Source organism: Aplysia californica, unplaced genomic scaffold (genome assembly GCF_000002075.1).
Source record: "Aplysia californica isolate F4 #8 unplaced genomic scaffold, AplCal3.0 scaffold00743, whole genome shotgun sequence".
NCBI lineage: Eukaryota > Metazoa > Mollusca > Gastropoda > Aplysiida > Aplysiidae > Aplysia > Aplysia californica.
In genome coordinates, this window is record NW_004798013.1 from 115,797 (window position 1) to 136,272 (window position 20,476).

General features: G+C 39.3%; 2 protein-coding genes across 4 annotated transcripts in view; one reads left to right on the forward strand and one right to left on the reverse strand.

Annotated features, from left to right (window-relative positions):
- LOC101855600 (microprocessor complex subunit DGCR8) overlaps positions 1 to 18,099 on the reverse strand; it is a 34,868-nt gene extending 16,769 nt beyond the window's left edge. The window contains exons 1-8 of one of the 3 annotated variants that reach the window (XM_005109021.3): positions 18,029 to 18,099; positions 11,368 to 11,776; positions 8,859 to 9,001; positions 6,910 to 6,988; positions 4,312 to 5,574; positions 3,144 to 3,233; positions 1,727 to 1,796; positions 1,030 to 1,090 (exon numbers count right to left, since the gene is read on the reverse strand). In XM_005109021.3, the coding sequence (XP_005109078.1) occupies positions 1,030 to 1,090; positions 1,727 to 1,796; positions 3,144 to 3,233; positions 4,312 to 5,574; positions 6,910 to 6,988; positions 8,859 to 9,001; positions 11,368 to 11,767 (2,106 nt within the window). In that variant the 5' untranslated portion in view covers positions 11,768 to 11,776; positions 18,029 to 18,099. Of the gene's footprint in view, positions 1 to 1,029; positions 1,091 to 1,726; positions 1,797 to 3,143; positions 3,234 to 4,311; positions 5,575 to 6,909; positions 6,989 to 8,858; positions 9,002 to 11,367; positions 11,777 to 17,655 lie in introns of all 3 variants that reach the window. The other 2 variants (XM_005109023.3, XM_005109020.3) reach the window with 2 other exon arrangements.
- The window catches only part of LOC106013247 (fatty acid-binding protein, adipocyte), a gene marked incomplete in the record, with an annotated part of 15,222 nt that continues 12,342 nt past the window's right edge, over positions 17,597 to 20,476 (forward strand). Inside the window, 1 exon segment of the mRNA XM_013088430.2 lies at positions 17,597 to 17,667.

Sequence of the window (20,476 nt, forward strand, 5' to 3'; positions counted from 1 at the left end):
AATAGAATTGGAATATGAATCCTCCATTGAGGTCTATAATGATCTATAAATCTAGATCTAGATTCTATTAGAACAGGTGAGTCGGACTTGTAATAAATCCACATGATCTGAACAATGAATTAGTCAACAAACGAAATTCAAAATGGCCGCTCGAGCACGAAATGAAAGTAGATAATTTAGGTCCCCATCCTTTTTCGTATTCGCATTTCTACTCAGGTTCCGACAATTATGTCGGAAACGTCTACGTCGGCACGAAAACAAAAGTGCCGACAAAGCCGACGTGAGAAAAAGGGGGCGCTGGCAGTCGGCCAGGCCTCGCACTACGCACATTGATTAAAACAGTTGGGCCTAGCGATAGCATTGGCCTGCTCACGGGTCGGGTCGCGATTGTCGGATTTCAGACTATTGTCGGCAAACATGCAGGTCTATTTATGTTAAAGAAAGTGAAAGTAGATCTTGATTTTCTCAATCGAGCCTCGGTGTTGTATACACTTCCGCCAGCCGTATAGCTGCCTGTTCAAGTGAAACTTACTCTCGGACCGGGAAAAGCCGAACGATCACAATTGCGACCAGCAAAAATGACCTTACTGACCTTATCAGATTTGGTTTCTGAAATAGTCAAACAGTTTATGTAATTTCGCAGGCCTTCCCGGCTTTTTCCGCGGGCAATTTACATATTTCTTCAATTTCCAGGGGGCATTCCTGGGTCTCTGTGATTTTGTTCAAATTCTGGGGTAATTCCCGAGGCCTGGCAGTCACCTTGTCACCGTAACTGATAATGATTCTCAAAACAGAATATTTTTTATAATTGAATGGAATACTTAGAGATAATAAAAAAATTTAAAAAACAAGTAAAAATGTTAAGAAGTAGAGTGTGGCCTTAAAGAGAAACAGTTCCATAACTGTCCAAGGAAAATCATCAAATAAAAAAGACTGCAATCCTATTATGTTAGTGAAAATCTTGTACATAAGATCATAAGCTTCCTATATTTCAGGGAATATTGCTTCTTTTTCTTTTATTGACATTACCAGTTCTGGTCGGCTCTTTCTGATTTTTTCGCCAATGTGTTTCCTCCTTTCCCGCCATGACCTGGTGGAGGGTATTGAAAGGAACAGAAATTAATGAAGCACTAGACAGGAAGGACATAAGGGTATGGAGGGTTGGTTTTTAAAAACCCACAATAATATTTCAGTTTAATTAAACAGATGATTCAAAATTTACGGTGTTTTATCCATTTTTACACAATTGAGGTTCCTGAAACATCTGTATAGTAATGTTCTACTCATCTACTCAGATGGGACAAAGTGTAGGGCTATTAAAAACTAAACAGAAAAAAACACAGCAAATAAACAAATAAAACAAGTCATCAAACTGACTGAAGATCTCTACCCGGAACATCGCACATTGTCTTCTTAAATGAGGGCAAGCCCTAGTATAACAACCCAAAACACCCCCCAAAAAAACGAGATACAGGAAAGGCCGGAAACTATCCTATCACAGATGAGAAAATAGCACTCATTAGTAGGACAATAATATTCTAAAATTTTAAAAAGACAGTCAAACACAAATACTGGCAAACCTGCTCTAACAATCACTTGTACAAGCGATCAATTCACACTAGCACTTTTATTTATATCATAATGACACTGTCCAAGACATCCAACTGTCTAAGAAGACCACTTTTTCTCCCCAATGGGTAGTCTGGATAAGTAACACTGTCATTACCTGTATTTTTTCACTTCAATTGTCTTGAACCGGAATAGTCGTTCACAGTAAGAGTGCAAGGAATCAGAATCTGCAACGGGGATCAAAAAAATTTGGAGCATGAAGAAACACCAACTTATACTAATTCTTACCATTAGCAACAATTGGATCATACGGTAAAAAAAAAAAGACAAATACAGTCGAACCTGTGTAAGATGGAATCACAAGGGAGCATGAGAAAATTTCGTCTTAGACAGGGGAATTTAGGGGGGGGGGGTCAAAGGCCCAGCCGGTGGGATCAAGGATCGCTTATCCGATCGGCAAGCAGTGGTCAAAACTTCACACCTCTCAGCTGCTATCCTGTCTGATAATGACATGCGTCAGTCTTACGTATTCAATTACCACCGGTGCTTGCCTTTCATAGGACCACTGTTTGACCTATTAAAAACAGAAACGTTTGAACATCTCATTTGCTTCCACCCTTAGCCCCACCCACCAATGCCACCCCTTACTGCCATCATTGTAACAACGATTCGAGGAACTCTTTTCTTGGCTGGCCGTACGATCAGGGCGGCAGGCATTGGTCAATCTAATTTCACACCTCTGGCTTCTGGCTACCAAGGAAAGTTTCCGTAGTGGCTCGCTACTTGAGCACTCTCACGGGCAATCGTGAGATTTCACACCCACATTACACTGACCATCTGCATCGCTCAGGGCTCACATGATATGGTAACATCTACCCCCAAATTGCACCCCTACTCCCTCTCCTCGCCCAGCAGCATGGCCATGGCGTGAAGTTCAGAGGCCAAACTTGCGAGTTTCGTTTCAAATCAGGGCTGAGCGGGCAAAGCATTTTCCGTCTTAGACAGGTGAAACCCTCGGAAAGGAGCGGATTTTTCTTTCTGTTTCCTTGTTGGACAGGTTTCCGTTTTATACAGGTAATTAAAGAGGAATATATCAAGGGGGGAGCGGGGAGATTCCGTTGAGACAGGTTTCCGTTTTATACAGGTTTCCGTTAAGGCAGGTTCGACTGTACTACTTTCTCTTAAGTTGTGATAGGGTGTCTTGGAGATTAGAGGGTAAAGCATCTGTTCATCGTTTTCTTCAATCAAGGCATCTAACTGAAAAAAAAACCTACTTAAAGGAAGATCAATTCTTCACTTCACGTCACCCTTGCCTTCATCAGATCTCAGCTCTCCATACTTTTGTCATAATAAGGACAAGATATATTCTTCATCACCTTCTAAACAAGCACTGAAAGAAATATGATTGCCAAATTTTTGTAATCAGAAAATTCATCCCATGATTCTTTCCGCTGCTGTTGAATAACCCACAAACCTTTAATTTAAACAAAAAGAAAAACAAAAAACAAGAGCCCTAAGGCAGTATATCTCGTTTTATAACAATGAACTTGCTCAGAGAACCAGAAACAACTTACTGAGAAGCGATTCCTTTGCTCGCTCCTCTGCCGTCTTTATTTTCACTTCAGCAGCATGAGCTTTCAAAGTCTCGTTGGCAGTGTTCTGAGCTGTGGAGCAAGCAGGAGAGGAGAAGGGACAAGATTAAGACTTGATTAATCATTACAATATATTACAAAGAGAACATGGTAAATACATTCAAGCACACTTGCACATCATTACACACACTAAACACACATACATTCACACACACTTACACATGAACACAGACTTACACAACACACACACTAATAGAAAAATCCACACAGATGGAAATTTTACACACAAACAGTCATTAGATGGACAAACAAAATAAAGCAAGTCTCCCACATAATAGATGACAAAGACTAAACAGCTCATATTACTGATGGTATGCACTAATGTTTATACATGCTGGTTCTTGCTCTTTGTGGGATTAAAACTATAACAGAGCCTGTCATTGTCATTGTCATTGTAATCTGAATCTAAAGGGAGTTTGGTGTCAGCAATGACATTGTAAAGCTAAGTGAGTGAAAAAGTGGAATGAACTATCAACAATTATTACTGAGTACTTATATATGAGTCAGATCACCAACAGGGTTACAAATGGAGAGACAGAAAAATAGTTTTTCTCATACAATTCAGATGATTATCAAGAAACTAACTACAGACTATAAGAAATACAAAATTCACAGAGTGAGAACCAATCTTCAGGATTTCTCATAATCTGACACATTCAAGACGAACACTGTAATAGAAAATAAAAAATATAATTCCGTTTTCAAAATTCACAAGGGCAGTAACCACTAAGATGCAACTCCACAATATGTGCATATATAACAATACCACCCTACCAAACCTCACAGAAAGGCTTACACATTTTCTTTAACGTAGGAGATGTTACTCCCCCATCAACAGACTCTGGTCACAGAAAGACTTGCTGCTGTACAAAGAGACACTACTGCACATGACCACTTCAGCACCATTTTACAACGTACAATCAAGAAAAGAGAAATTTTAGTCACAGCGACATCTGCATCAAATTATCCTCAACTTCATTAGGGGGTTATGGTAAACACCAACAACACTTTACACTTTACTACAAAACGACTAAACTACTCTTCTGATGACATTCTCTCTCTCTCTCTCTCTCTCTCTGCACAATCTTACCTTCCGTTGAGTCTCCTGGGCTGCTATGTTTGACCACGTTGACGGTCAGGTTGTGCTCAGTGGGCCAGCCTGTCGCCGACGACCCACCAGAACCGTCCAGCTTCCTCTGCTTGCCCCCATGCCTGTTCTTGAGCGACTCGAGCTTGCGCTTGATGGCGGCCAGTGTGTTGCTCTGGCTGGTCACAATCTCTGAGGGTTCTGAACTGCTCGAGGCTTCCTCCCTCACCACAATCGCGTTGTCGTCGTTGCCGAGGCCACCGTTAACTGCTGCATCCGTTGGTTTGAACGTAGCAAATTCAGGGGAGGAAAAGTTCGACTGAACACAATTATTCGATGTGCACTCTTCCGAAGTCACAAGTGATTTTGTTGGGTCTTTAGAATGATGTCCTACCGGGCATCGAATTTTTTCGCCACTCCTAGCGTCGACACCAGCCACGTCTGATGAAGTCGGGAGCTCTTCAATTTCGCCTTCCTCCAACCCACTCCCATCATCACCCGAATTTGGGGCCTCATTTTTTACTCCCATCTCACCTGAAGAGCCAGACACAGCCCCCAAACCTGACTGGGACTTTGCTTCATTTTGACAGGAAAGACCCATATTTTCCTCTTGATTTCTCCCCGCCAATTTCACAGAGGTGGTATTCGAAGGATCATGTGCACATATTTCATAATTATATTCAGCACCATTTACGCGAAGAGATTCTTTGTTTGTTTGAGTAGGTGTTGATTCTGAATCAACAACCTCAGAATCATTTAAAATAGTTGAACAGTCTAAACTGACAGCAATATTTGCCTCACCCGGCGATCTCGGAATATGAATTTTTTCTTTACAAGTCTGGCCTGAATACTGATCGCCACTTGCAGCACTTTGACTGCAGTACTCCATCCTACCCATGTGCAAAGCTTCCGGCTGAGGACCTACCTTAACTTTTTGGAAAGAACCCTGTGACATGACCCACATTGTCTGAGGCGAGTCCTGACATAATGCAGCGTCCACACCACCCGCAGCAGAGGAATCGGAAGCAGCGACAACAGACGAAACTTCCTTCACAGTATTTTCCCCTCCTGAATTGTCATGGTCCAGAGCCTTCGAGGTAGATTCTTGTGAGACACACCAAATTTTCTTCTGCGGAGATTTCAAGACTTTGAGAGGACACCTCTCTGCTTCTCCCGCAGCAGTGACAGCTTCTTGCCCGTCCTCAGACACTTCCTGACTCTTCTTTTCAACAGTCCTCTGTTCATCACCACAACCGTTGTCTGTAACTGGGAGGAATAGGGAAAGGGAGGTAAGACAAGAGAAGAAAAGTTAATGTGGGCCTGACAGTGTCTCAGACCAATTCTTTTTTTCTTTCTTTTTTGGTAAGTGTTTTACAGCGCTCGCAACTGAATTATGTCATGTGAGCGTGCGGGTCACATTAAACATTTTTAGTTGGTAAGAAATTTGGAATTTTGCTCGGGTGGCGGCCAAGCCTACTTTTTATCAATTTTCGACCACCAAGAGATCTTTAACGTTAACAACTTGCACACAGGACCTCTGAGATTTTTTGCCCTTGTCCGAGAAAGCTAGGTGTACATCTTTCCTATCTTAAGATCAGGGGTGTGGCTCAAATACAGCAGTAAGAAAGAGTCAGGAGCCCAGAGGAGGGGGCAAAGGAGGTGGGGTGGTTGGGGAAGAAAGTGGAGACGAAAGCAGATGACAGAACATTGCAGGAGAGCAGGAAGGAGGTGAAAGGAGACAATTTTAGAGAAGAAAAATTTCCGCTGCTACCCGGATTCGAACCCAGGACCTATTGAATGAGAGGAGAACACAACCTCTAGGCCAAGAGAACCCCTGACTCAATCTCTGTGCAAATAATAATAATAAAAATAATAATAATAATTACTCTGCCAATGTTATATGATGACCAGTGTATCTGCAGAGTATACATCAAAATGATTTGTGGCTTCTGTTATGACCAATAAGCCCAATTCTAAAAGAGAATAATTGCCACATTTTGAGCATTTAAAAGCTTCATTTCCACTTGCGAAAGTGCACAGCTCGCAGGCTTCTCTTGGCTTCAGCTTGTCTAATTTGTGCAGCCTCTGTTCAAATAAAACATTGTACATGTACAGTGGAGAAAGGAACTCAAATTTTTTTTTTATCGTCACGGTCAGAATAGAGACGTCTTGACCAGACAATGCTCAAATCTATGAAATGATAACTTGACTGTACACATTTTTCACCCGACTTAACACATTTGCATATAACACTTGAACCGCTTTGACCTGACCTGTCTGCTGACAGAGACACTCAAAAAAACACCAGAAGGTAGAAAGGTAAAGGTAGTGTATGATTCGTTTTTGTGCTGGGAAAAGAAAGACAGACAAAAACAACAAAAGAAAAGAAGTAGAATCTACCAGTCATGCCCGCCAACAATACATTTAGAGTCGGCGCAAAGACATTAGCTCCAATCCGTTGAGATAAAGGAAGAACAAAGTGATTTGAAGACATATGCAAAGCATGTATCGATTCTTAACACACTTATACTAACGATGAAAAGAGACTCAGAATAAGATGAAAAGCTGTGGAATCCAAAAGAGAAAGTTTGTAACACACACCTTCAACATTGTCGCAGAGTTTCTCAATCTGTCTTTTGTACTGAAGACACGGAATGGCTGAGATAGGAATGTCGTGGTTCTGGAAAAGATTAGTCACCAACGTTCACAAACTGCACAAATGGTATACTGAATTAAGTTAACTGCATATGAGAAAATCAAATTGTATAAAAAAACGTTTTTGGATTTCGTAAGATCTAGGTAGAGTAACAAAAAGGCAATGAAACTGTTTGTAAAAATAGCTACGATTAAAAATATTGAGTGAATAAAATAAAAAATATCAGTCATACATATATTTCTAAAAAAGCTTGTTTCAAAGTGATTAATATTGTAACACAAATCAGAGACTTATCAAAAAATGTGTTTTTTAAGGCGTCATCAAATCTGAACATGTTATGTTAAAAAAAAAGCTGTTATGTCCGAAAAATGTTCCACTCATTTAATTAAGTCTAAACCAAACAATGATCAACATCGCAGTGCGTTCCAATGGTCAAGTAGTGGTAGATCTAGATGCGGCCACGCGTGCTTGGCTTGATGTCAACAAGAGGGAAAATTTGAGGTAAATTGATGTTTCAAAATGAGGATAAACATTTATCCTTTATGTGTCATCTGGATTATGTTCGATAGATATTTGATATTTTGCATAGAGTAATAGTAAAATGTGAATTAAGTGGCATTTTTTCACCATTAGCATGCATTACGATGAGTCAAACTGAATCTCCTGAATCGTTGTTTGCCGAAATTCTCAATAAAATGAATTAGAAAATATGACAATAATTTCTTTCTGACATAATGATACAAATGCGAACAAAAAGATATTCAGAATTTCTTTTTTCTGTAATTTTACGGGCCCTTCATGCTTATGTTTGAAAATTAAAGCAATGAGAAAACTATTAAAATAATTTTATGTCCCATAAATTACTTTTCAGGGTATTTTTCATTTTGTGTCATCATGGTACAAAAGATATTTGATATTTTGTAGACATTCACAGTAAAATGTGAATAAAGTGTCATCTTTTCATCATTAACATGCATAGAGAGTAAAATTGAATCTTCTGAATCTTTGTTTGCCAAATTTATCCAAAAATGAATTTAAATATGAAAACGGAAAGTTTTTCATTTCTCTCGAACATAACTATGATGACACAAATGCAAACACAATGGCATTCAGAACCTTTTTTTCTGTGATCCTCACCATTTTATATGCTCTTCATGCTTATGTTACTTATGACATGTTTGAAAATTAAAGGGATAAGAAAACTGTTAAAACAATTTTGTATGTTCAAATTCTAAAAAACGTGTCAACATAGCATGTCCGAAAGAACTTCACTTGACATTACGTAACGCCAGTTAAACAGCTTAGCATGCCATCTGTAGGTCTGTAAATACATGTTTTTCTTAGGAGATATATATGAATTCAAAAATTCAAGTAAAAACGAAATATTAAAATTTTTATCATGAACCCTCTATGCTACATTTTAGGTACAATTGGCAAAAGCTGATATACATATTTCAAAGCTGTAGCACCATTTTTATTGGAATAGGAAAGGATTTTGTAAGGTATATGAAGAAACCCCTCCTATCAGTCCATGAGAACCAAGCATTGTCCTGGAGAAAAGTGGTCATCTTAGACAAATGGTCCTCTATGACTGTTATACAATATAGGAAAAAACACAAAGGGGTAGAAATGGGAAGTGGTCGTTCGTAAAGGCGATTGTCCCAGACAGGTGGCCATTAAAGCAAGTTCAACTATACTGAGGAGTCCACTTAAACCAGAATCTTCGGGACCGCCTGTTTTTTTTTGGTTTAACCGAATATTCAGTTTAAAGACGCTCAAATAGAAAAAAGAAAAAAAATTATAATATTTTCTTTCGCATTTATGTTCTTTTAGGATTAAATAACTATGTAACACGCTTTAGCCAACACCACTGTATATACCATCATGCTCTCACCCTTGTACTGGCAGATCCCAAACTGTATGGCCTGGCCATGGTGCAGACGCGACTCTCTTTGTGAAGGTACACAGGCATGCCGCAGTTGTGGGTCACACACACCCATCCAGGGGGAAGTATGTCAAATGGATCTGTCTCCAACTCTGTGAGCAAAAAGGATTCACTAACCCAAAGTCGCAGCCATAGCTAGTTTCTGAGTTTTAAAGTCAAGGAGGGAATCAGTTTAATTTATTTAACATCAGGCCACAAAAACAGCAGAAAACATGCACTTCATGCTAATCCTTTTTGTTCTAATCATACAGTAACTGAAGGCACATTCTTTTTTCAAACTTTAATCCTTTTTTCTTCAAAAAGTACAATAAGTGGAAGTGGAATTAAAGACGGGGACAAAAAAGTAAAGAACAAGATTGAAGTACATGATGTTCACAAAATACAGAATTGAATATAAACAAAATTAGGGCGAACTTCACTGTCACTGTCAGGGCGGTAGAGACAACACATGGTTATTTTTCAAATAAAATTCTCCTGTTGTACCGTTTGGTGCTCAATTTGTCTTGTATTTGTTTCTGAGCCCAATAAACATGAGAATAAAAAACAAGTATTCAATTGTTTATTTTGTTAGATATTTTGCATACAGTGTCATGGACGAAGGGATTTAGACTTACAGCATTTCCAAATTTACGCGAGTCTGACAATTTTCTTTTACATGGCATTTTATGCTGATTTTCTCAAAAACAAAAAATGACTGGAACACGCAAGAAATATATGTTCTAGAATTGGTTTGAAACGGCAACGGAGTGAGCGATATGGTGGTCGAAAATAGTGCGTGCAAGTCCAATATTTTGACCCGACCTTAACACTTTGCAGTCACATAGTCAGCAGTACAAAATACCCTATCAGGTGACACAGCCAGGAGAGTGACTGCAACAGACCGGAACGAATAATTTCACCGGCGCATTATTGTGCCAAGGGACCGCAAAGTGTTAAGTGCCAAAATTTGCTTCCAGAAGCGAAATTAATGTAAGTTTTTATGTTCAGCCTATGCGATACACTCATTTCTACGTCGATTTTAGCTGTAATTTGGGAAAATTGAAGAAATTATTAGTAGATTTGAGACTCATATTGTTGCACCTCTCCCTGTGCGTCTCCGTCATGTTACAGTCAAACTCAGCATTTCTCGGAGATTTAACTCATTCGCTATATGTATTATTTTCGGCTTGTGGACGAATTTTTTTTCGGGAGGGCGAAATGAGATGATGACTAGTGCGCAGTTCACAGGTTTTGGGGGCCATAAATTCAAATAAATATCAACATATTATACACCAACATTTTCAGTATGGTTTGTAGAATACATCTGTATTGTTTATTTGAGTATTTTACAACTTTGGTTCCTGTAAGAAGCGATTATGCAACACAATTGTGATTGGCTGCGGATAAAATTTGAAAACAAAAAATTTATAATCTCAGATGAAACTCAAAAAATATGTTTGCACCTAGTCAAATTATACATCAAAATAACCATAACTGTATATAGAACAGGAAAATATTGAAAAATGAGCAGTTATTTACATACATTCCATAATATTTGTACATTTGGATCATAACCTCCGATATTGAAAAACATTTTTTTTAAAAATAATTATGAAAAAACGATCCCAAACAGAAAAAAACCACTCGTATCTTATATGGAATTATTCAGAATTGCATTTGGAATAAACCTATACATGTCTTGGGTGGTACTTTTTGAGTAAATTCACCAAAAAGTAGTGATTTTGGGGAGAAAAAAAAATATTTTGACTATTTAGATCCAGGCCTAGATCTAGCACTCAAAAATATTGATTTCTCAATTACAGTGCACCGGCAATTTGAGTCCAGTAGTATCAATATTATAAGAAGAGTCCTACACTTCTTTAGTGAGAAAAATAATGATACATTTTGTTGTGTAAAAGTACTAAGACTGGTGAATCATTTTGTGGTCTTTTAGGCTGTTCCGACGTTGAAAGACATTTTTTCAACGATTTTCTTTTTCTTTTTCTATTTGTTAATTCCTTTTTCTATTGCTTATTTTTATTTTTATTATTTCTTAAATTATTTGAATTTATTGTGTGCATAATGATTTTTGTGGCCAGTGAATTCGATAAAATGGATTAAACCAAATTCGGTGATATTCATGGATTGTGTTGTTTGCACCGAGGTAAGGTTACATTTAATTAAATAAAACACCTTTGCAAGCCTTTGCTGTCTCTCTACCTAATTTTAAAATTCCTCTTTAAAAGACCTTTCCAATGATATAAAATAAAAACTTTGATAAAGCTCAAAATCGTGAAAAAAATTGGGAAAGTGGGAAGCCTGTGGATCATCACCGTGAAATCTGCCTAAGTAAGTGCACATTGAGACAGGAAAAAGAAAGACGCATTATACAGAAAATTGAGAATAACAAACTAAGTCTTATCTTCATTTTGATTATGGTATGCCAAAAACTTCCGGGAGACAATGTATGTAACCCTACCTTGCAACACAATTTTGTGCTTAATGATTGGAGCTCCCTCAGCTGGCTCTTCCCCTTTGTTGGCAGAGATACTGTCCTTATCGATGCCTTTCTCCAGCATTGCATGAAGCTCTGAGTCATCCAGATCACTGTCTGACGTGAACTCATCCTCCTCACCTTCTTTATCATCCCCTGTCTTTTGTCTTCTTGCATCTTTCTCATCTCCCTCCTCCTCACTTTCAACCTGATCAATTATTTCAAACTCATGGTCCTCTCCTGGATCACTGCCGGCGTCAACATTTTCCTCAGCATCAACTGCATTTTCCTCTTCACCTGACAGACTTCCTTCCAAAATCGAAGTAGTACTAGCACTATCCATAATCACATCCTCTGATCCAAAGTCCTCGGTACCAACTTCCATTACTACCAGCTAGATTTGGGGGGGAAAAAAGTTTGAACTATCATTAATACACAAAGAATAGGGGAAAGTCAAGATAATTTTGAAGGATCTCAGAAGACCAACTCTTTTTTTAGACCTACTATGCCTGAAAACAAATATACAAAGAAACAATGTATATATACTAAACAGACAATGTATGTCACCAACCAATTTCTCGTCATTATTAAATTGAATACCTGATTTCTCAAAATAACAGATGCTGACCCCTCTTGTATATATCTAACAAACAAATTACATCAAACCACAATCTTGCAACAGCTTTAAGCCAAGCTAACTACAAAAACTCAAAACCAACTAACCTTGTGAAATGCAAATATATCATAATCCAGTTATTTACAGAAGATCAAATCTTGAGATGATTGCAGATTTGAGCAGTAGCATTATTCCAGAGGTTATCGGCTTTGTCATTTGCGCCAACCTCAAACTCCAACCCCCATATCTATTCAAAGAGTTGGATATTTGAGACTTTCACCATCAATGACAAAACCTCACAGCCTTGCCTCAGTGACAAACAGACACCAGGTAGGTTGACACTTCAGTTTCACCACGAATGATAAAAGTAGCACAAGGAACTCTTTACAAAGAAAAATGAAAAATGAGAATAAAACTGATGCAAATAAAGCTATGGCAGGCAGAGTGTATATGAAAAAGATGAAAAGCAAGAAGTGAAAAGACACAAAACAGAAAAATTAGAGGTTCATGTAAAAAAGAAAAACAGAGAAGCTGCAAAGCTTTTGATTTTAAAAGAGAGTCTAAAGCCAACTAGCCTTACTATACTGAAGTAGAAAAGACTCAGAATCAGGAGTGGTCATAAAGACTGAATAGAAGGACAAGAAGCCATTATGACGATGATTCAATTTGACAGAGGCAAAACAATATGAAGTAGCCGAGAAGAATCAAGACAGGCTCCTTGAAGCACACATTGAAAAGGTTGTGTTCCTTTTCCTCCTTTGACTTTGAGTGCCTCCTGCCATTTTTTCTTTCATGTAAGAGTTCTTCATGTCATAAATCGCAAGTACATCAATCAAAAGACATCTGCCATATCTGTTGGAATATTTACATTGCGCAAAGTACTGACAAGATCGGAGGTTATAAAGATTTTCAAAACCTCCCATCTGCAGTACCAACAGCAATGTAGGGTTTGGCAGGATTCCTTTGACAAGACGCTGGAAATATAACCATTATATCATAATATATATCAAAGGTTAACAATCTTAAACCTTTTATATTTTATATCATTGGAAGGACTTCCGTAAAACGAGAGACCACCCCAACAACAAACACAATAAAGAAGAGACATAGATCTAACTCTAACCCTGATCCAACCCCTACCCTTACCTTCTCTACCCTTACAAAGCCTTACCCCAAACCTTAACCCTCTATTCTACTGTTTCATATTGGTCACCCGTTACGGAAGTCCACCCATATCCATTTGGCCTTTACCACAAAACACATGAAGCTACAGCAAGCACCTAGCACACCTCTGTAATTGACCCAAATATAGATGATGTATTTCCGCCATCTATTTTTAATCGTCTTCCAGGGTTTCCCTCAAGACTCTCGGGTTTCCCTTGCCAGTAACTGTTGACTAGATCTCGCTGTGTTTTCGTGTTGTTTTTTTTTTGGGGGGGGAGGGTTAGTAATTTGTGTAATCTTTTATAAACAATCTAAAAAATTCTTGTTCCATAAGTTTACCTTCTCCTCAAAGTTGTACACACACACACACAAGTGTGCGCGCACGCACACACACACGGCCTAAGCAGTCGGTGATGAAACCTAGTGACGTAGTTCATCGCATGCTAAGTGGCAAAGCAGGCCCGCCACGGTGAGATCTAGTCAACTGGCGAGGGAAGTCCCGGAGGACAAAAATAAATGGTGGAAATATGTCGTCTGTATTTGGGCCAATCACAGAATGTGCTAGGTGTTCGCTGTAGCTTCATTTCATGTCCATTAAACTGCTTGCTGAGCCAGTCAAACTAAATCTAGTACGGTACTACCCTTATCAGATTTACAAATAAAAGACAATATACAATCATTAGCCTCTAAAAATTAAAAAAGTAAGGGCATAGCCTATACCTATAGTAGTATGGGGGCATAAATTGTCAATTGATAATCACACCAAAGAACTATAGGTGTAGTGTAAAGGGAAATGGAATTACAAAATTACAATAGTAAACCTAGATCTAGGCCCTAGATCTAGTTCTGGGTCAGCTTACTTTAACCCTCATCCTGCGGGAGCCGGGTTTATGTCGCACGATAAAAGCCTATTTCGGCACCTCACCAACATTCTGGTCCCGAATCAGTGTAGCCACTGGCTTAGCGCACGCGCATCATCTTACGTGAAATTCGGGTACCGAGTCGGATCCCCATTCACGCAGGTCAAGTGTGTGTGCGTCAGTATGCTTGAGTTTGTGTGCGTTTGTGGCCTTCTTCTAGAACCTTCTGCGTTGGTTTGTAATCGAGGCATACTGCGTCTCATTCAAAACACGCCAAGTTGGTAGCTCTAGATGTTCGTCCAATGAAATTATAGAAGAAATTGACCCACTTAGACATGAGGAGCTCGAAAGGATAGTCGGGAAACAAGACTTCCATTTTTCTATACAAAATCTTTCAAATGAGCTTGATTTTGTATGAAATGATACTACCTGATAAAAAGTAGGTAGCATCAATTGCCACTGAGTGACGCGGTGGCAATTGACAAAGACAAAAATTGACTTTTTGTCAATTGCCACCGAGTGAAGCGGTGACAAGTCTGAAAACAACACTATCTTTAGCATTATACTTAATGTGTGTCCAATGGGTCAATTTGTTCTCAACTAATTTCATCGGACGAGCACTAGTCTAGAGCTACGGTACCAACTTGGCGTGTTTTCAATGAGACATATCTAGATCTAGGCTAGCCTTAGCCTACACTTTGGACTTTGGTGTAGAACCAACACAGGCAATTCTAGAAGTAGGCCTAGAAGGTCACAAACGCACACAGACTCAAGCAGAAATTCACATTATATCGGAGAACAAAAATCGGGGGACGGGGGTCAGGAAAAGACACACACACACACACAGAGGCGAACGCACAAAACCGAGCACTCGAGCACAAATAAGCTAGATCTACCCACAAACACAAAAGAGCTCCAATTTACTCTGTGGCAATAGGCAAAAAGTCAATTTTTGTCAATTGCCACCGCATCACTCGGTGGCAATTGACACTACCTAAAAAATAAGCTTGTTTGATAGCTTTGAATACCATTGAGCAGGTACAAAGAACAATTTGATTGAGTGTAAAACATGAAATTCGGAAATTGACCTATTATCCCCTTTCGAACCTCAGGTCATTCTCATAATAATATAACAACAAGAGCGTCCAAAAAGGTTATTCGAATGGGCCTAACTACTCGAAATGTCTTGTCTGTAACACTTTATAATAAATAGAAAGCTATGAAAGATAGAGCGTTACTACTTTCATCATCGATTAACACACTCCATAGCTGCCACTCAGGAATTTCAAAAAAGGAGGAAATTCACGCAAAGGCGTACGCGCACTCTCTGAAGGCCGGAGGAGTAAAACCAGTGAGATCCAGAGGCAATATATTTGAAAATATAGCTTATATGGTTTTGAAGGGAAAACTGTCATTTGTTTAACCATAGGCTACTGAATTAAAATGTATTTAAAAAGGGAGTGTATACAGACCCGGTAACCGGGAATTAAGTCACAAAGTATACAGACCCGATAAGGGAACTCTTTTGTGATTTCGGAGAGTTTCCTGCGCCCTCTTGGCTCAGGGTAGACCTAGGTTCTTCTAGATCTATGGTCTAGATCTAGATAGACAAACTTAAATCTTTGATCTAGTTTCGCGGCCAGCCTAGATCTAAATGAAGATTGCGGATGTCTTTTCGATGAACGATCGTTTTTCCTCCGTTTTGGAGTTGGAGGAATCACAATTTGAAGAAAAGAACAAGTTACAATGTCATAATTTCAATCGAGCAGCCCCCCCCCCCCCTCTCTCTCTTTCTCTCTCCTCTGTGTATCGCTTGCCTTCTCTTTTTCTTTGTTTGTCTCTGTCTTTCTTTGTCCCCACCTATTTCCCACTCTATCTTTCTCTCGTTCCCTCCTGCCAACTGGGGCATGTCATATACATTTTGCTAGCACCCCCGCTCTTCTCTTTCTCCCCCCCCCCCCTCTCTCTCTCTCACACACACACACACACGATTTCTACCGGGTCTGGGGTTGAAACTTCCCGAAATCACAAAAGAGTTCCCCTACCGGGTCTGTATACTTCGTGACTTTGTTCCCGGTTACCGGGTCTGCATACTGTATACACTTCGATTTTTTTAAAAACAACAACCAACCCCCCCCCTCAAGGCACTAAGTTGACTAACAAGCATTTGACAGTTTGGTGACTAAAAATCCAGTGTTTGTTGCAAGCTGGTGCGTCACAGAAAGATTTCTTTCATTTTTAACTTGCAGGCTTCATCGATGTAGAGCAGTATTGGATCAAAGAGGCAACACCTTTGCCGCTGTACTGAGCGATTTCGGCACTTCTGTACAATTGCGGTTCCGTTTGCACTTAGATCTAGTGCCCCTGTAGTGTTTCTTTTTAGATCTAAACTGAATTAAATAATAAAATTATAGCCTAGGCTATCTATTACTAATCTAGATCTAGAATCTAGATGCTAAATTTTATATGTGTAGATCTAGACTAAATCTAGAGATAGATTATACCAAGGCTATCTAGATTTAGATTCAGATTCACTTTCAGTCACAATAGCCGTCATGTAAACAAACGGGACTGCAATTGTACAGGAGTGCCGCGATTTCTTTATCGCACCAAACGCAAAATGCAGCAATTTTCTAATGAACTTTTCAAGTCGCACACCGGCTGCTTCTTTCTCATTCCAGCTCCATTTATTTTTGCATTTTGCCTCAATTTCTCTCGAATAAAAATTACGCCGTTTTCAATGACAACTCGGCGCGCCAACGTCCCGATGCTCGATCGACACTGTGTTGCTCCACAGACAATGTGAAACTAGCGCTTGGCCTTGGCACAGAAAAACAAAAGTACAAGTAGCCTACAAAGCTACGGGCGGACATGCGCAAGCCGCGCTTTCGTCTCTTGCCCGTGTAAAAAAAAAAAGTATCGCGATTTGAGACCGAGAGCGGTCCAGTGCAGGAAGGAGGAAAATGGTGGGGAAAGCCAGATGAAGCGGAGTTTCCGCTTAGCGGGAAAGTGGCAGCTATGACACTCCCACGGTATTCATGGCGAAAACAAACGTTTCCTGGCGCGCGCGCGCGCGCTGTACACCAACAGTACACACTGAGTGACCCCGGCGACCTGCCCGGCACGTCCAACGTAATCGGTTGCAGATACGCGCCCATATCTACTCATGAACGATAGAACTAGATCTAGATCTAGATCTAGAATCTAGATCTAGAGAATATGGGGAAACAAATCAAAATATTAAATTTGTTGGATCTAGACATCAAGACTAGAAAAATCTAGATTAGATCTAGTCACTCTAGATCTAGATTCTAGAGAAACAATAAATAATACAATCAATGTCAATGTTAAATTTATTTGGACAATCTTATCACAAGAAGCCAGATCACATTAAAACTTTACTAGATCTATCATGTCTAGATCTAGAGTCTAGATTTTATATAAAATTTATAACATAAATAATGCAAAACAAATTTTTATAGGTTTCTGGTAGGACAAAAATGCCTCTTTAACAATTACTTGTTTCCTATCCTCTCACATTGTAAAAGCTGGACGTTGTTTTGTTACTAAAATTTATTGCAAGGCCAAGAAGAGCCATAAAAATCCAACTGTTATACTGTGAGCCAGACTTACTTGACTTAGGAGGTAAGCAAACAATGACTTTGGAAATTCTGTTATTACCGTGACATGTAGAGATCTAAATGTGTTACAATTTGAGTCACATGCAATCTCAGTCGTTGTAAGATACTCTGAACTTCTAATCTAGATCTAGATCTAAATCTAGATTTTAGATCTACCAAACGAAGTCGTGTCAACAAAGTGAACTTCACTGAAGAAGAACTCCCAACCTAGCCTGGACTAGCGCGTTGACATTGTCATGGCTATTTCACAAGTCCATGATTTCATTTTAAAATTTACTAAAGCACATGGAATAATCAAACGACACTTCTGTTAAGTCAGATCTAGAATCTAGATCTATATCACATTGTGTACAAAATAAACAAACAAAGCAACTGAGGCCGAAGTCTTGACAGTGTATCCCCTTTCCCTTCCTTCCCTTCCACAGAACAAAGCGGAAGTAGAAAATCTGCAAGAAACAAAGACAAAAGCATAAAAAGTGGAATTGTTTTAATGTTTATGATGATTTACTTTACAAAAACATAAATCACCTTATGGCAATTTGAGAAATCAAACCTATATTCCTACAGCCTACCTAATTTAATTATAGATCTAGATCTAGTCCGTCGCTGTATAGCGTTCTAATGTTTTTCCACGCTTCCGCTTCAACTCAGCAGGGCTTCCTTGGTTAAAAAATATGTTACTCATGAGTACTTCAACGTCAGGAGGACGAGCCTTGTGGCACAGACTAAACCATACTCACGTATATGATTACACCGTAGCCAACATGAAGTCGTGTTATAAAAATTACCTTTACTCACTTCAGTATTCAAGCTTGGGACATTTCTTTAATACTTGTTTGTTTGTTGTATTTTTGGGAGGGGAAAGGGGGGGGGGGTGGTAATTGTTGCTGTCAGATCTTCTGAGAAAGAGAACCGACCCCCCTCCCCCCTCACCCATCCCCCCTCCTCTTTTTCACTTTCAATCTTTTGTCTTTTAAATTGTTGTCTTGGAAACGATACAGCCGTGGTCATGCTGTTGCCTACAATTATGTTTGTTAGTATGGATTCACGTCAGCAGGCATATATAGGCATATCATAATATTAGTATATACTGAGTTGCAAAAGTTCTGTCACACCCATTATATTACGATAATTTTCGGTACAGCATAAGAATTGCAGTCAAAATTAAAAGTACGACTTGTGTGACTTATGAGACTCGTTGTGCAAGAGGCAAGAGCAGACGAAAGAAATCATAAACCGGAGGTAGTGTGTGGACAGAGTGTTGGTATTGATTTCTCTAGGTCTACCAGTATGTTTAAATCAACGCTTCCTACACACAACATTTGCTTTGAATCACGTAGACAATGTGTAAACACACCTTATACACTATGAAATTCGGTACTTTTTAACGGTTGGGTACTTTTTTCACCAGTTTTTCCAAATAAAAAACTGATAAATTCTGAAAAACAAAGGGGTTGTATGTATAATAAATTCTTTAATTGCGCTTTCTGCTGTTGCAAGACACGTAAATGTGTGTAGAAGAACAATCTAACGCTTGAACAAACGTTTTAACACCACTAGAACTGTCCAAGACAAGCCTGGCGAGGCCAACCAAGGGCGACAATTCGACGTCAGAATTGGATTATTGGCAACACCCATGTACGAAACCCGTTCCAACTAAGTGCATAGACTGTCGGGTACTTCGGACTATCTTAAAACACCATTATTAGACATTTATAAGATCGTGGATTGCGTGATTATCGCCCTTTTCGTGGAACCATTCTAACCCTGTTTCATCAAACAAATTGTCAAATTTTGGCACAACAACAATGGCGATGAAACTAAAGACGTTTGTAAAGTGTTCTTTTAAGCAATGGTTAAGCGTTTCAATTCGTCGCATTGATGGAAGAGAAAAGGTGTTTAAAAGAAGAGGATAGATATTTCCAAAATCCAACTTCCCCCAAGAGACCCAAATCAGTGGCTGAAATGTGATGGTATGGGGTGGAATCTCTGCTCTTTGTCGTACCCATTTGGTTACTTTTCAAAGCAACCTCAAAGGACGACGGTATTGTGACGAAATTCTTCGTCACGGTGACTGCCCTACATGGCACGGATGATGGAAGGTGCTAACAAGACAACGCCCGACCACAAATGACTAGGATCGGTGAAAACTCCTTCCAAACTCATCAAATCCTTGTTCTGGACTGTCCTGCAAGGCCATAGAACACTACAGAACATGTGTAAGATGACCTTGATTGGAGGTTTAGAAACAGGCTGCTCTCCGTATAAACTCGTCAGGAACTGAAGACTGCACTTCACAAGGAATGGCAGGAAATTCTTCAGACAACCATAAGGACATTAATTCAGCCAACGAACAGATGTTTTGTATCAGTAATTCAAGCTGGAAGAGGCCACACGCCATACTGAGCAAACTTTGATTTGGATTTTGCAAGGGTCAGTGTGAATAAAATTATCTCCCTTGAATAAAGAAAGGCATGCGTCAGTTCTTTCCATGTCATGTTGGCAAAAAATGAATAAAGATCTCGTGTACCAAATTTCTCTTAGCTGAGTTGAATAGTAAACGAGTTATTGCACTTTTAAGGTGGGTGTGACAGAACTTTTGCAACTCGGTATACATATAATGACATTAGTGGTAACCGACGCGCGCACTACTTGTAGAAAAATATTTCTGAGAAGCAGTGTCGTTAGGCCTATGAGAATACAGCGCAGCACCAGGACCTTAAAACCTGTGTAACAGCCTTACCTTGCGCAGCACGCAAGAGATAGGCCTACAATTTTAGGCTATAGTTTAACGAGAAATGGGGGGAGGGGGG